The sequence below is a fragment of the Tamandua tetradactyla genome, chromosome 1 (assembly GCF_023851605.1).
Source record: "Tamandua tetradactyla isolate mTamTet1 chromosome 1, mTamTet1.pri, whole genome shotgun sequence".
Taxonomy (NCBI): domain Eukaryota; kingdom Metazoa; phylum Chordata; class Mammalia; order Pilosa; family Myrmecophagidae; genus Tamandua; species Tamandua tetradactyla.
In genome coordinates, this window is record NC_135327.1 from 43,462,590 (window position 1) to 43,478,331 (window position 15,742).

The following is a 15,742-nucleotide window of genomic DNA, read 5'->3' on the forward strand; positions in this document are numbered from 1 at the left end:
TTCTGTGTCTCTTTTCTCCATCCTCCTATCAGTGTTTTCCAAAATTACTACTCAAATAAACACTTGCCTTTAAATCCTTGTCTCAGGGCCAACTCTTGAGAACCCAAACTAACATACTTCCCATCCAATGTATGGAGGTGACTTCTCTAATTTTAATAATGATGCCATCTCCAAAACCAGTACCATGGCTGCCCCATCACTTCTTAACCCTTGCCTCCTTTCCTTTCACTTCCCTGCACTCTCTTGATTCTTTTCCTCTACCTACAACATCATTCCAAGTTCAGTCTCTTTCCTGGCTGTTCTTTTCCCCTCCATGTCCAAAGTTTTCCAAGATTTTGTCCTTATAGATTGTCTTCATGTCTCCCACAAGGACATGTTCGAGACCTGATCCCTGTTTGGCAGTTTGTGGATGTGAACCCATTTGTAAAAGGAGCTTAGAAGAGCCTATGAGTTAAGATACCTGAATCAGGGAAGGCCTTAATCCAATAAGACTTGTGTCCTTATATGCAGAAAAAATTGGACACAATGAGGAAGACACAGATGGGGGAGAAATGGCCCTGTGATGGAGGCATAGATTGAGTTGTGAATTGCTGCTAAGCCACCACCAGATTGCTATAGATTTCAGAGAAAGCATGGCTGTGCTGGTTTGAAAGGATTATGTACCCTATAAAACCATGTTTTAATCCTGATCCATCTCGTGGAGACAACCATTTCTTTTAATCCCTATTCAGCACTGTAGGTTGGGAAGTTGATTAGATTATCTTCACAGAGATGTGACGCATCCAACTGTGGGTATTAACCTCTGATTAGAGGAAGACGTAACTCCACCCATTCTAGGTGGGTCTTGATTAGTTTACTGGAATCCTTTAAAAGAGGAAGCATTTTGGAAAAAGCTTCAGAATGATGAGAGAACGATGACAGAGCCATGAGAACCCTGAGAGCCTATGCAGCCAGAGACCTCTGGAGCGAAAGAAGGAAAACGTTCCTGGGGGAGTTTCATGAAACAAGAAGCCTGGAGAGGAAGCTAGCAGACATTGCCATGTTCATTATGTGCCTCTCCAGTTGAGAGAGAAACCCTTAACATTAATGGTCTTCTTGAACCAAGGTAACTTTCCCTGGATGCCTTAGATTGGACATATCTATAGCCTTGTTTTAACTGGGGCATTTTCATGGCCTTCGAACTATAAACTTGCAACTTAATAAATTCTCCTTTTTAAAAGCCTTTCTAGTTTTGGTATATTTTATTCTGGCAGCTAGCAAACTAGAACAGTGGCCCTCCTAATACCTTGATATCACATGTCTAGCCTCCAAAACTATGACTCAGTAAATTCCTGTTTTTAAGCAGACTAGCCTGTGGTATGGATACACTGGCACAGAAAACTAAAACAGACCCCTTTTCTCCTTTTACCCTCAACACTCTTCCTTGGCTATGCTATCTACTGCTGTGGCTTGAATGAGGTGTATATGGATGAAAGCTGTGCATTTGGTTTTCAGTTCCTTAACTACCTTCACCTCTTTTTAAGTTTGGCAACCCATTTCCATGGCGCCCAACCTAGACTTTATCATTATCTGAAGTGTTTAATTTTTGGACTCTTGACCTTTAACACTTCATTCACTAACCATGGCTCTCTTCTTTTTAGCTTTCACTATTTTTTTTCTAATTTTCCTATTCTTCTATTTCACTGATATTCCATTTTTTGAATACTCAATTTCTCTCCCCCCTCACCACCACTTTAGTCTGATGAGTAAGAAAAATCACTCTGTTGATACAACTATAAATTCAGTCTCTCCTACCAGGTCCCTCAGTGCTTCCTGTAAGTTATTTTTTGTCCTTTGTCAGCTTTCTTTCATTCCCATTAGTAGTACCTGAAATTTTGTCTGCTTTGAAGCTCCTATCTCATTTCCTTTTCCCTCACTCTAAGCATTGGCTTTGCCAATTCTAGTAATTGGAATTAATTGCAACTCTTAAGGTCATACTTCCACCACATCCTCCTCTGTGAACTTTATTTGCCCATTCCTGTCCCTTTAATCTCGGAGAGAGAGGAGTTCCCTTTTCATGCTTAGGCTAATCTCTTCACTTGTTGATTAAACACAGCTAACCAAGAGATGAATGAAAATGAAGATCTGAGATTGAAGAAGCTCTGGTAAAAGTGTTCGTGATGAACTTGAAAGCAACTTCAATATAGAACTAACATAAACAGCTATAAATTATAGTTACAAGCAGAAGGTTAATATTTATAGGTAACCTAATAGAAAAACAGTGATATATACCAAACAAACATTGGCATGTGGGGTTAGGGGAGGTGAGAGGAAGTGTTAGGGTGTTAATTTCCCCTTTTTTTCAAAGCATTGAACCAATAACTCACTAAAATTGAAACAGGTAGTTAAATAATTGACATATAATTAAATACATGAAACCTTTATAAATTGTGATGGTTTGAAGCTGTATGTACTCTAGGAAAACATGTTCTAAATGTAATCCATTCCTGTGTGTATGAAACCATTATAAGTAGGACCTTTTGATGAGGTTACTTCATTTAAGGCAAGGTCCACATCAGTCAGGATGGGCCTTAATCCTATTACTGGGGTCCTTTTTAAATAGACTGAGATTCAGAGAGATGAGAGAGAAACAGAGACAGACAGAGAGAAACCACTGGGAGCAAGAAGCTGAGATTCAGTGGAACTCGGAAGAGAAGGGAGAGCAGGAGATGCTACCATCTGCCTTGCCATGTAACAGGAACCAAAGATTGCCAACAGACAGCCCCAGAACACAGGTCTTTGGGAAGAAATCATTGCTTCAATGATGCCTTGATTTGGACTTTCTTTTAGCCTCAAAACCATGAATAAATAAGTTCCCATTGTTTAGCCTGACCCATTTCATAGTATTTGTTGGAGTTGCCTAGGAAACTAAAACATATATAAACCATTTATATATAAAATGTATAACCACAAACTACTAAGTATTGCACACAGTAATTTTTTTTCTTAATTTTAATAAGGGCTATTGGAAAATAATCTTTTGTGTGACCTATTTATCTGATGTTGGACAGTTTTCTTAGTTTTCCTTCTCTTCTGTTAAACTCTAAAATAATTAAATTAAATAATATAAAATAAAAAAATAACATGTATAATGTGATCTCAGTTCTGTAAAACAACATATCTAACTAGCTTACCTCTCTTCTTTCTATACACATTCTTACAGAAATATCTGAAATTAAGTTCTTAATGCTGTTAATTATTACTTCTTAGTAACAAAAACCTGAGATAATTAAAAAAAATACTTTCTTCTGTTCCTTTCTGTTATTGCTTGATTTAAAAAATAATGAGGATATGGAATTTTTTCAAGACTAATAAAGTCAATATACTTTCCCTGTACTCAGGGATTTTTAACAAATTGAATATTTTCATTCACAAATGCCACAATGTATAAAATATTGTTGTTACATTGAGATGTTTGCTATCTCTCAGATGGATGAAGTCACATTTTTGTTTGTTTGTTTAAATTATAAGAGGAAAAATGCTCAATTGGCTAAGAAATTGACATCAGCATAAATTGGATCATTCAACAAGTATTCCTTGTAAGTTTAGTTTTGGCTGGCATTGTGTTCACATAGAAAACAAGGCTGACAATGAATTTCCTTACCCTTATCTTATGTTACAGTTTTAGAATAATGAAACACAAGTATTCCAGGTCAAAACTATTTTCTCTAATTACAATATTTTACCAACGTTTTATACTTTAATGTATTTTTATGTTCTCGATGTTCCCAAATTAATGGTTCTATATGTCATTCATCTTTTTTTTTGAAATCTTTCTCCTTTGACGTAAAGTGAGCATTAAATGAATCTATTTAGGAAAATCTAGGAGAAGAATTGGATATTTATGGAAGTCAGTGACAAATTTAAAATAAAGATCAACTCTAGGATCCTGCAGATTTCTTCACTGCCTTGTCAATTCTTAATGGAGAAACAACATCCTATAACATTCTCAAGTCTTTTTCACTTTATGTCAGAAAATGAGGAGTCTGCATTGTTGCTGATTCACTCCCAAACTAAGAGTTTATTATATTTAACTATTCTCATCAGAGGATTCTAGCACATCACAACATTATACAAAAGTCACACTCAAATTAGCTTCGTGACAAAGTAATTCGTCAATGAAGTTTATTACTTTTTAAATATACATCATGTAGAAGCCATCCATTAATACATAGCCATTACATTTAGAACAGTAGTAATTTCTTGAATCTCTAACCATTAGTGGACTTTAGCCAGTTAATGGACTTTAGCTACATCTTAGTAAAGAAAGTCTAACTCTAACTTATATTTTTGAACTATTCCTTGATTGTTGGCTCTCAAAAAATAAGCGCAGTTTCAATACAGGCTTCCATTTTGTAATGATGGATCTGAGCTCAAATGTAATGAATACAGAATACTGTTTCTAAACAATATCAACCACACTTTAATGGGGGGAAAATGTTTATTCTTAAAGCCCAATTTCTTTGCACAGTTACAGCTGAATATATAATTATTGCAATTACATAGCATTCATTCTCCCTTTTGCCATAAGATAATATCTAGAACTAATAAGGTCTTTTGAAATAGAAGTTGATTGCTATATAGTCACTCAATTGAGAAAAAGAGATGTATTTTTTTTCTTCTTTTGTGTTTGATCAGGTTTTGACTGTAGACTTTATTTTCTCAGCTCAAAGAGCTCATCTACTTTACTACTGACAATTTCTAAGTTGAGAATTTTAGGGAACCACAGGAGTCTTCCAAGCTCTCCCTTGCTCTTTGCCACCTACTTCTATTTCTTAGCTGAACTGCTGTCTATAAAGGAATGAATCCTCTAGGAGTAATTTGTTGAAACTGCTTCTTTAAGTGCCTTCTCTCTGTGCTGATGGCCAAATCATCATCTTTTGGTCCAATTGTCTTCATCAAATCAGAAAAGCACATTTTGAGCACTTATTAATAGTAAGATATATTAGTTGACAGTGGGAGTGACCGAGATTTGAATGAAATTTTGCATTTTAGTTGGAGAAGATAAATCATAAAGACCTGAAAAGTTGGTTGACCATATGAAAAGGCTTAGAAAGTTAGTTGTTCTGGTTTGGCTTGGTTAGATTGCAAGGTTTGGAGGTTCATTCCAGCCACTTAAGAAAAGGAATACTTATTTGTCAATATTTTAGTTTGGATCACAGTTTGCTGGACAGATAAAACCCCAAATCTCAATGCCATAATATAGCAGTTTATTTCTCACTTGGGTGAAGTCCTCCAAGTCAGAAATCAGGGACCCAGGCTCCTTGAACTTTGGGACTCTGCCATCTTTGATATTTGGCTTCCGAAGCTACTGTTGTCAACAACATCACATTTCAGAAAGGAGAAGAACTTGGAGAATTAATCTATGGGGACTTTTTATGTGTCAGGCTTGAATGTACATTGGCTAGAATTTTCATATGGTCTCACTTATGTACAAGAGAGGCTGGGAAATGTGGTCTTGCTATGAAAAAGAGGAAATGAGTTTAACAATAAGCTCTTTAGCCTCTGCTTTAAGTGGCTTATTGATGGGACGTGGACCTGGAAAGCTACTGGAAACTCAGATGAAATGTCTGAGTTTCCCCAAGCCTGGGTGGGATTTATCATGGCAATTGTGCTCCATTCTCCTCTCTATGGCAAATAGCTAGTCAAATTTCCTAAGAAAGCCATTATGACCAGCCTAGATAATTACAGTGGTAGTTAAAGAATTTAATTCATTGAATTCTTTGAGACAGTTCAGTTCATCAGTTATGTCTAGGGACATATGTCTATGCCCTCACCCAATCTGTTGTCACTCCTGCAAAATTACAACCACAACTGCTTTCTTGGATATACTATATTATTTATTTTTCACAACCACCGTATTTTTTTTATTAATCATTTTAAGATAACAATGACCCTCTGAGGGATTTAGTAACCAGTCAAGGCTATCTGACAACAAATGCCATGCTCTTTACCTTTCAGTGTTACTGTTCTTCATTTTCTTCATCTAAGAGGGGCTTTGGGTGTGGTGAGTGCTGTGACACAGGTGACTGGTGCCAAGGAAAAGGGACAGGTTCTATGCAATGTAAGTTCCAAAGAGATAGAGAACACTTGAGTCTAGTTCACCAGAGGACTTGAGGGATGAGCTTGGACTCTGACCTGCAATCTAAGGTATTAATTTGGGGTCCAAAAGAGATTCATGGCAGCCTTGTCTGGGGAAAGTAGCTGCTATTTTCTCTTGGTTATTATGGTAACTTAAAGGCTTGTATGTAGAAATTCTTTTGGAAATTTATAGGATTAAATCTACATCCTAATTTTATTCTCCAAATCATTTAAATCTGTATCTAGAATAGTGTGAAGTGAGGGATAGGGGAATGCTGCTAAACATCTCTTCTGGAATTAGCTGACAACTGGCTGCGTGACCAAAGGAGAATAAAATGATATAAACTGCATTTGATATTGTTGGGATATTAAGGCACCATCCGAAGAGTGGGAGTAAATATTTCAAAATATACATATCTGACAAAAGATTCCTATCCATAAAGGTAGAGTTCCTATCGATCTAAAATAAAGAGACAACTCCAAAGAAACACTGAGCAAAAGATCCAACTAGTTACCGCATACTAGAAGATATCCAAATCACCAATATGCATGCGTGTTTTGTTTCTGCTGGATCATCAAGAAAATGAAAATTAAAATTATGGGACAGTACTACCCACCCACCAGAATGGTTAAAAGGAAAATGATGTAAAATGTCAAAAATTGGTGAGAATGTGGAGTGACCTGAATTCTCACATATTGCTGGTGGGAATATAAATTGTTATGATGTAAATTTGGTATAACTGCTGGTGGAATGTAAATTTGCAGTATATCTATGGTAGGCAGAATTCCTAGAGGGCCCCCAGGATTCCTGATCCTTGGTACATAAGCATCTCCCTTGAGTGTGGGCAAGACTAGGCATATGATGAATTTTATGCCTGTGACTAGATTACACTATGTGACAAAGGTGAAAGATTATTCATATGTAATTAAGGTACCAAATCAGTTGACTTAGAGTTAATCAAATTATTCCCTTATTAAGGGAAATTATCCTGGGTGGGCCTGATCTAATCAGATGACCGTTTAAAAGGAACTAAGTCCTATCCTGAAGGAAGAGATTCAAAGGATGAGAGGACCTATGAGAGGGTTCATATGGCAAGGGTCCTCCATGAGGGCAACCTCTAGGAGTGGAGAGCAGTCCTGGCCCAACATCCAGAAAGCAAATGAAGACTTCATTTCTATAACTGCAAGGAGCTGAATTCTGCCAAAAAACCTGAATAAGCTTGGAAGTGGAGCTTTCCTTAGTTGTGTCTCTAGATGTAAATACAGATGCCTGGCTCAGTCTATGAAGCCCTGAGCAGAGGACTCAGCTAATATGTGCCAGATTTTGAAATAACAAATCTGTATTATTTTAGGCTATTAAGTTTGTGGTAATTTGTTACACCACAATAGAAAATTGATACTGTCTCCTAAAGCTGAATGTATGCATATATATATATGTATGCATATATGTACATATATATATGTGTGTGTGTGTGTGTGTGTGTGTGTGTATATATATATATATATATATATTTTTTTTTTTTTTTTTTTTTTTGCATGGGCAGGCACCGGGAATTGAACCCAGGTTTCTGGTATGGCAGGCAAGAAGTCTGCCTGCTGAGCCATCATGACTCGCCCAAAATTTGAGTTTTATTTTTTGTGTATGCTTATCTTTTGACTCAAAAATTCCATTCCTAGATGTATTCCCTAGGCATATATATGTTTAACAAACTACATTTACAATAATATCCATAGCAATACTACTCATAATAGTCAAAAACTGAAAATTACCCAAAAGAGAGGAGGGGAGCTTACAGGATGCTGATAATATTTTGTTTCTTGATCTGGATACTGGTTACACATGTGTTCTTAGCTTGTTAAAATATATTAAGCCAAACTCTTTCCAAAGTTATATTATACTTCAATAAAAGTAAAAAAAGGTCAGAAATGTATTCTTTTAGGACATATACATACACATTAGTTAGTGACATAGGTTCATAGCATCAGGGAAGGTTTGAGTCTAGGTCTTGAAGGATGGTGAGATGTGGATCCAAGTGAGGGAAAAAAAAGTTTTTTTTTCTCCCTAGGTAGGTTTAATACCATGCAAAGACTCATCAGACAGAAGTATCTTGCCATAGACAGCTTTCTACTTTACTTATCAAAGGCAAAAATTGCTGGATTTGGTTAAAAGGTATAATCTGAAAGGTTGTGGAGAGTCAGATAGAGAGGAGGTGAGGTGGAAGCCTTTTTCTCCCAAGTGGGAATTGCAGGTTTGAGTCTATGCTGCCAAACCAGTTTTCTCCTCTCCAAGAAGGAATAGGGGACAAAGTGGCCCAGGTATCTTTCACCCATGATTTCACCCCAAAGTATAAGCTCCCTGAGGCTTTAAGGTAAGTGTAGCTGGAAGTGATTCATGTTTGATAGGGTTGTCGCCATACCTCCTTGCTCAAATTCCATCATCAAAACTGTGAATCCCTCATTGAAACATTTGCAAAAATGATATCCCTTGGAGACGGAGAATTGCTAATTTAATCCATTATTGATTTCACCTTTCGTAGATTTGATGAAGTGTCTGAGAACATTTCCTAAGGGTATATTTTCAGTGCAGGAAGCAAAGAGGAGAGAAACCTACTGATCACAATGCCTTTGCCTACACCTGGTAAAAGTGCATGACCGGGCGGTGCAATGGTGGCGCAGTGGCAGAATTCTTGACTGCTCTGTGGAGACCCGGGTTCAATTCCTGGAGCCAGCCCATGAAAAAAAAAAAGCGCATGGTGGCAGGTGGGGAGACAGGTAATTCTGCGCTTTATTCAAGAAGTAGAGTGCCTTACGCTGCATCCCCTTTCAGCCTGCCCCGAAGCTCAACTCACCCTGCAGATAATCTAGCTTAGTGTTGTTCATACTAAGGGATACAGAGTCCCGTATCTCCTCGGAAAGATTTGGGTTTAAATCCTGCCTGTTTTTATCTTGGTCCCCTGCTGAAACCAATTTCTTCATCAGTACCATAGCATAACAAACATAACCTCCTCAGCATCGTTGAAGAGGTTAAATGAGAAAGCATAAAGAGTCCAGCATATAAAAGTGACCTGTAATAGATAATAATAAGGCTTATATTTTATAATCGCTCCTCCGTCCTGAATCTTGCCAAGTTTGGGGTGGGGGAAAAGAGGAGGGTCTGTTTGTTTACAGGGTGGCAGCACTCTAGAAACAGTCCCCAGACCTCGGGCCGGGGCAACGGCGGCTGCGGGCTCAGCTGGCGCCTTCTCTGCCCTGCTCCACCCACGCTTCCCGGGAGCAACAAGTTCTCAACTGAAGACCCGCCCGCGCGCCTCTGGCAGACACGGAGCCTCCTCCCAGACCTCTGTCAAACTAGCTGCCAAACCCACCAGGGGCCGAAATCACAGAGGCGGGAGAGCCCGTGCACCAGAACGAGCCTTGTGGTAATCCTGAGCGAGCCAGAGGGTCAACCGCGCTCTCTTTGCAAGACCAAAGCAACTACCCAAAGCACCACCACGCATCTCACGCCTCTCTCCTCTCAATCTGCCTCCCGGGATGCCACTGGCCTCCATTCACCCAGAGCTCTGGTAGCCAAACCGCAACCCTTGTCCTATGGCTTCCTCACGCCTCGGCTATCCTTCGCATCTTCACTCCACCCCACCCCGCGCCAGGTCCCCTAAGGACACTCGAATTCCTGACAAGATAGTTCCAAAAAAAAGCAAGTAGGCCAGTCACTGACCCACTGCGCCCCTCCCTCCCCCGCCCCCAGCGCTCTCCTCTCCCCTTCCACGGTGACTTCCCTGGAGACCCCTAAGGAGTCCCGAGGCGTCCAAGGCTGGGCGCCTCATCCAGCTGCCCAAACAGTTGAACTCTGACAACTTTTTGGAATGGGGATCCCGGCGCTCCCGCGGGAAAGCCAGACTGCCCGCCCACACACCAGGAGAGGACACCCCGACTTTCCGTAGGGAATCTCCCTCCAAATCCACCTCTCCCGGCTCTCAGGGCCGGGAGTTGAGAACTAGGAAGTCAACCAACCAGGAGTGTGCTCCAGGGGTAGGCGGGCGGGGGCGAGGGAACTGAAGTTCCGCCCGGATTGTGGAGAGACAGTTCACGTCTCCAAAGTCTCCTGGAGCCAGGGAGCTTTGTTCCTGGAAAAGAGAAGGAACCGAAATCCCTGGAAGGGAAGTCTTCCGAATAAGGACCCGAGGAACACAGAGATCAGTTGCAGTGTCCCAGCTTCGAACCCTGCCGGTCGGAAACTACTATTTCTCCAGGGATGGGGCGTGGGAGACATCCCCGCCAAAGCAGCCAACATCAAGCCAAATGGTTAAGCACTTCATCCCTCCAACTCAGGCAGCCTGGATAACTTGGTACCTCGGACAGCAGCCCGGGAAAGCGGCGTTGATTGAAAATGGTTAGCCTGGTTTTTCCACCAAGTCAAAGGGCAATAAATTATTCTTTGTGACCTTACAAATGCCATCTGAAGGACATTTTAATTACATAACTCGTAAGAGATCATCGGAGGCAATGTCGTGTTAAACAGCCGATGGCAAAATATCTGCATGGCGTGAGAAAGAGCAAACTTGCAAATCTGCAATGAGATTGCGCAGGGCTGCCCCCGTTTTGAAACAATATGCGAAATGCAAGGAAGACCTTACCTTTCGGACCCCAAAGCCGTGTTCTGCTGCAACTTGGCGAGCTTCCTTCTCTCCCCCTTTATGCAACTCCACAAGAAAATGACTCGTGAAGACCGGTCTCTCGGCAGATGCAAAAACCATGACACAGAAGAGGAGCCCAGCGGCCGCCTTCCATTGGGAGACACAGCCACCCTTCATCTTTCTTTGAGAGTGAAAAGTGGTGCTAGGAGGCGTACAGGCTGGCTGAGCGGGAGACCCGAGGGGAAGGTGCAAATTAAAATATAGTTGTTTTTTTTTTCTTTTAAAAAATCTTAGGATAAGGAAAGAGACTGGCTAGGCGCTTGGAAAGCAGGAAATCAATGTGTATTCTCCTCCAGCATCTGGTTGGCGGGGACGCCGTTTAGTCTGCTTGCTGGCCAGTCTCGCTTGCAGGAGTGCGAATGTGGGGAGCTGTGTGTATCTGAGAGAAAGAGCAAGTGTATATCTGTGCTGGATGCTAAATCTGCATTTTCAGCTCCTCCTCAGCTCCAATTCCACAGAGGCTGGAGGAGAGCACCAGCCTGGGTGACGTCCTCCCGCTAACAGCCAATGAGGACCGGAGAAGCGGCGGGCCCCGCCCTGGGCCCCCCAAGCCCGCCCTTTCCCGCCCCCGGAAGGCTCTGCCTGCATCTGCTAACTGGGGGCGCCGCACGGCGAACCCGTGCCCCCGCCCCTTTCAGCACCCCGGAGAGCTCCTCCACCTCTCCGCCTGGGCCCGCCACGCGTGAAGGAAAATCCCCCCAGCTGCAACCAGGCTGGTAGCGCCGAAGTGATGTCATTGTATGTGGAAATCTGTAACCTCGGGAAAGGGAATTACGATGTGTGCTGCTCTCAGAAACCCCAAGGGGAGCTGGGGCACCGGCCTCTCCCTAGTCCACTTTGCTTATTTCCCGCTGCCTCTCGCTCTCAAAATCTCTCTCTCTCTCTCTCTCTCTCTCTCATTCTCTCTCTCTCTCTCTCTCTCTCTCTCTCTCTCTCACACACACACACACACACACACAAACACACACACGCAAGGCTTACTTGCCTCTCCTTTTCCCAATAACAAAACAAATATTAACCCTCCTCCCGCCACTTTGGGCAAATCCCAGGGGAGGTTTGACCCCCTTCCTGGCACGGGGATAATTGGAGAAAGCAACCTTCTGGATGGACCCAAAAGCTAATTCAAGCAGCTAATTCAAGGGAGGAAGAGAGTGCAGGGAAGAACTATTTTTCTTTTCTTTCTCTCCTCCCTCCTGACCCCCTCCTCCCCGCCCAGCACCAGGAAGGTCTGGAACTCAGCAGCCGCGAAGCCAAGCAGGAGACTAGGCTCATCCGCATCACAATTGTGATTAGATGAGATTCGTCCAGGAGCCTGGGCTGCTCCTCTGAGGCTGCCTTCAGGAGAGACGCGGCCAGGACTGACACGCCTCGAGGAGGATTCTCAGCCTTGGGGACCGCTGGCTGCACAAGGACAGCGAGGGTGCGCGTTTGCGCGATGGGAAAGTGTAGCCACCGATGCCAGGCGCTGAGCCAAGTCTCCTGCTGAGAGAGCTCCGCTGTGGGCGAATTCAGACTAGGTGGTAGGGGTCAACTAAGTTATCGAGTCAAGGAACAGGCGCGCACACTCGGCTCTGCTAAGTGCTGACGACCGACTTTTTCCTGCCCCAGTGGGAGGAAACTGGCGCGCGCTGCCTCTAACGAAATGAAGGGGACTGTGGTTAAGTAACTCAACTGTGGTTGGGTTACGGAGTATTTGCCCTGATCTTCTTTATCATTTAGGTCCAACATCTCTCCTTGCTTGAATAAGAGGGAAAGTATATGAAATACAGCCAGAGAAAGAGAAAAAATATCTATTTTGATAGATACACACACAAACACACACACATATGATTATTTTACATTCAAAACAACGTGGATGCCTTCACTCCCCACTTTTCTTTTTAGCATGAAGTCAGAATCTACTCAAGGAAAACAAAAGCATTACTGGTAGAATCAAATCCACACCGAATGCTATGGATCACACTGTTGTTTGCAGAGCAGATCTGCTTGCTGACGTAGTTGGCTCGCCCAGAGCCCTTTCAAGCACTGCCAAGCAAAAACGTGGCATGGCTGAGGTTTCCACTCAAGCCTCAGAAATCTATGTGCCATTATTATTGTTGTTTAATGCTGCTATTGTTCTCCTATTACTATTCACTTATCAGATTGTGTCATTTATTTCCTCTAAGAAAATCTGAGTGTTGAGAGGGTGTTAGATCATGGGTTAAAGGTGAAAGGTGCCAGAGAAGAAACAAGGTTTCTGGGAAAGTGTTAGTAAGAGGGAACAGACCTACTTTAGTTCTCCCAGTTCTTTATGGCTCAGCAGTTCATTTCTGTCAAGATCTTTTTCATCACTCAATTGTGCTCCATGGCTTACCCCCTCATGGTCTGTCTATTTGACTTTAACACAAGGTTTTCCTACTCTGAGGCCTTCCATTTTTTCTCTCTTTCCCTTTATTTCATTCATGCTTTGAATGAAAGTATCAATCTGGCATGGAGCAATACCAAATGGTTTTTTGTACTCTGTTGTATTGTCATTTGAATAAATGGCACTGAATGTGAAAATTATATTAGATGGTGTGGTAGTTAGATTCAGTTGTCAACTTGGCCGGGTGAAGGCACCTAGTTCTGTTGCTGTGGACATGAGCCAATGGTACGTGAACCTCATCTATTGCTGAATACATCTGTAGTCAGCTAGCAGGCATGCCTGCTGCAATGAATGAGGTTTGACTTAATTGGCTGCTGCTTAAATGAGATACTCAACATAGCACAGCCCAAGCAGCTTAACTTACCTCATCTCAGCACTTGCAGCTCAGCCCAGGCCTTTGGAGATGCAGAATCACCCTGGGGAAAGTTGTTGGAACCCAGAGGCCTAGAGAGAAGGCCAGCAGAGATCGTCTTGTGCCTTCCCAGGTAAGAAAGAACCTCAGATGAAAGTTAGCTGCCTTTCTTCTGAAGAACTAATGAAATAAATCCCCTTTTATTAAAAGCCAATCCATCTCTGGTGTGTTGCGTTCTGGCAGCTAGCAAACTAGAATAGATGGATTCACAATCATGGAGAGCATTTTCCAAAACAGCAAAAGAAATGAAAATCTAAATCTTTAGGAAAAAGACCTAAAAAGCATCAAATAAGGCAATTTAAAAGATTATGGATGTTGGGGTGGACAATGGTGGCTTAGTGGCAAAATTCTCACCTGCCATACTGGGGATCTGGATTCGATTCCTGGAGCCTACCCATGCCAAAAAAAAAAAAAAAAAAAAGATTATGGATGTTGGGAATAGTACTGTTAATATAGCCAAATCTCTGAAAATGAAAAGGAAATCACCATCTAGTCAGAGATACTTAATTTTTTATTACTGAAACCACAGGGCAATATTTCATTTCCTAAAGAAATTCCAAAGTTGAAATGCTAGTAAATGGTTAATCTTATATATCTTCATTTTAACTAATTAAAATAATATAAAATTGGGGACAAGCTAGATAATTTCTGGATGATTGATGAAAAGAAACTATTACCAATGGTTAACATAGTAGCTCATCATAATCTTGCCAGAAAATCATAACAAATGGGAAGAAATGAGTTTTGCAATATTAGCGCTAAATTTTTAGTGCAAAACGACACATTAAGCAAGTGGAGGAAGTACATTGACACTTTGAAAATGTTGCTTGAAATGCAAATACACATCTGTGTGTATGCACATTTATTCTTCTAGAAAACAATTTCTGCAGCTTCTTTTTTTAATGCTGATAGTAATTTTGGACCAAGAAAGTGAATAGGAGAGAGAACGGTAGCAGAACATTTCGAGGACTGTACTCCAAGTCTGCTGATGGGAGCTCTGCGGCAGCTATCATGTCACTCCCTGGCTGCATGACTTGGGTCAAACTACTGATAACATTTCTTAAAGCCCACATCTCCATATCTGTAAAAGGAGACAGGTGGATTATTCCCTAGATCCGAAAGCTCATACTTTCAAAGAGGTGCTAAAGCCCAGACTATGATGAAGAAAGCATCTTCAAAAGCCTGATAAATGTTGAGAATAGACACACTATTGATAACATCATGCTAGTCAAAAGAGACATTTATTTTTATATGCCTTTCCCATAATGGTCTCGTATCTGCCAATCTTGTAGACCTTAAGGAAGCAAAACTGACACAGACTGGCTCACACTTAGTACAAGACACGAAAGCGATCGGCATCTTCTGGTCCTCTCCGTTTATTTACTGTTGTATTTGTAATAAAAATATAGTGTATCTGGTTCAGGTTCAGATGGGCTGCAAGTTCCCTGGAGCCTCTTTGAAGACACTGTTTTGCAAAGGCCAGCCTCTTCCAATTTTATGGCCTCATAACAATAAATCGTTAGAACTGAGGACAATCAAACCACCTGAAGCATGATTGGGATTCTCCTAATCAGATGTATTTCCAGGAGATGGTTTTGGACCCAGAGAGCATCATGTCAAGGAAATCTACCACCAGGGACAAAAGAGAAGGACAGAAGCAGCCCTAGGAGAGGCTGCTGGCTCTTTGAATATTCATTTGAATATTAGGGAAAAGATCTTGTGTTTTATTGATTTCTGTTTTAATTGTGTGGGATGTAATTAACAGGGGAATAAGGTATGTCCACCTGAAGGTCACAATTTAAAATACAGCCTTGTTAAAAATCAGGTTGGGCTTTGCCATTTCTGTTGTATTTATTCTGAGCAATTTAAATGCAGCAATGACACTTTCAATCTGTGGCTACAATTCTCTACCACCGTGTTATCTCAGTAGCTCTTTCAAGTAGAGTCCTCCTAAGACTTTGTCTACCACCTTACCCACCCCCACCCAGCCCACGCCAAGGCTTTCTGAAGTATTGTTACCAGCTTACCGAAGTATTGTTACCAGCTTACCGAAGTATTGTTACCAGTTCACCGCTTCTGGCCAGATTATGAATTCAACATGGATCGAATTTT

The 15,742-nt window shown here is 41.5% G+C and overlaps 1 protein-coding gene across 1 annotated transcript in view; it reads right to left on the reverse strand.

Annotated features, from left to right (window-relative positions):
- PCSK2 (proprotein convertase subtilisin/kexin type 2) overlaps window positions 1–11,240 on the reverse strand; it is a 250,255-nt gene extending 239,015 nt beyond the window's left edge. Inside the window, exon 1 of the mRNA XM_077160942.1 lies at window positions 10,755–11,240. Within this exon, the coding sequence (XP_077017057.1) occupies window positions 10,755–10,931 (177 nt within the window). The 5' untranslated portion in view covers window positions 10,932–11,240. The remainder of the gene's footprint in view (window positions 1–10,754) is intronic.
- Window positions 11,241–15,742: the final 4,502 nt, after the last annotated feature.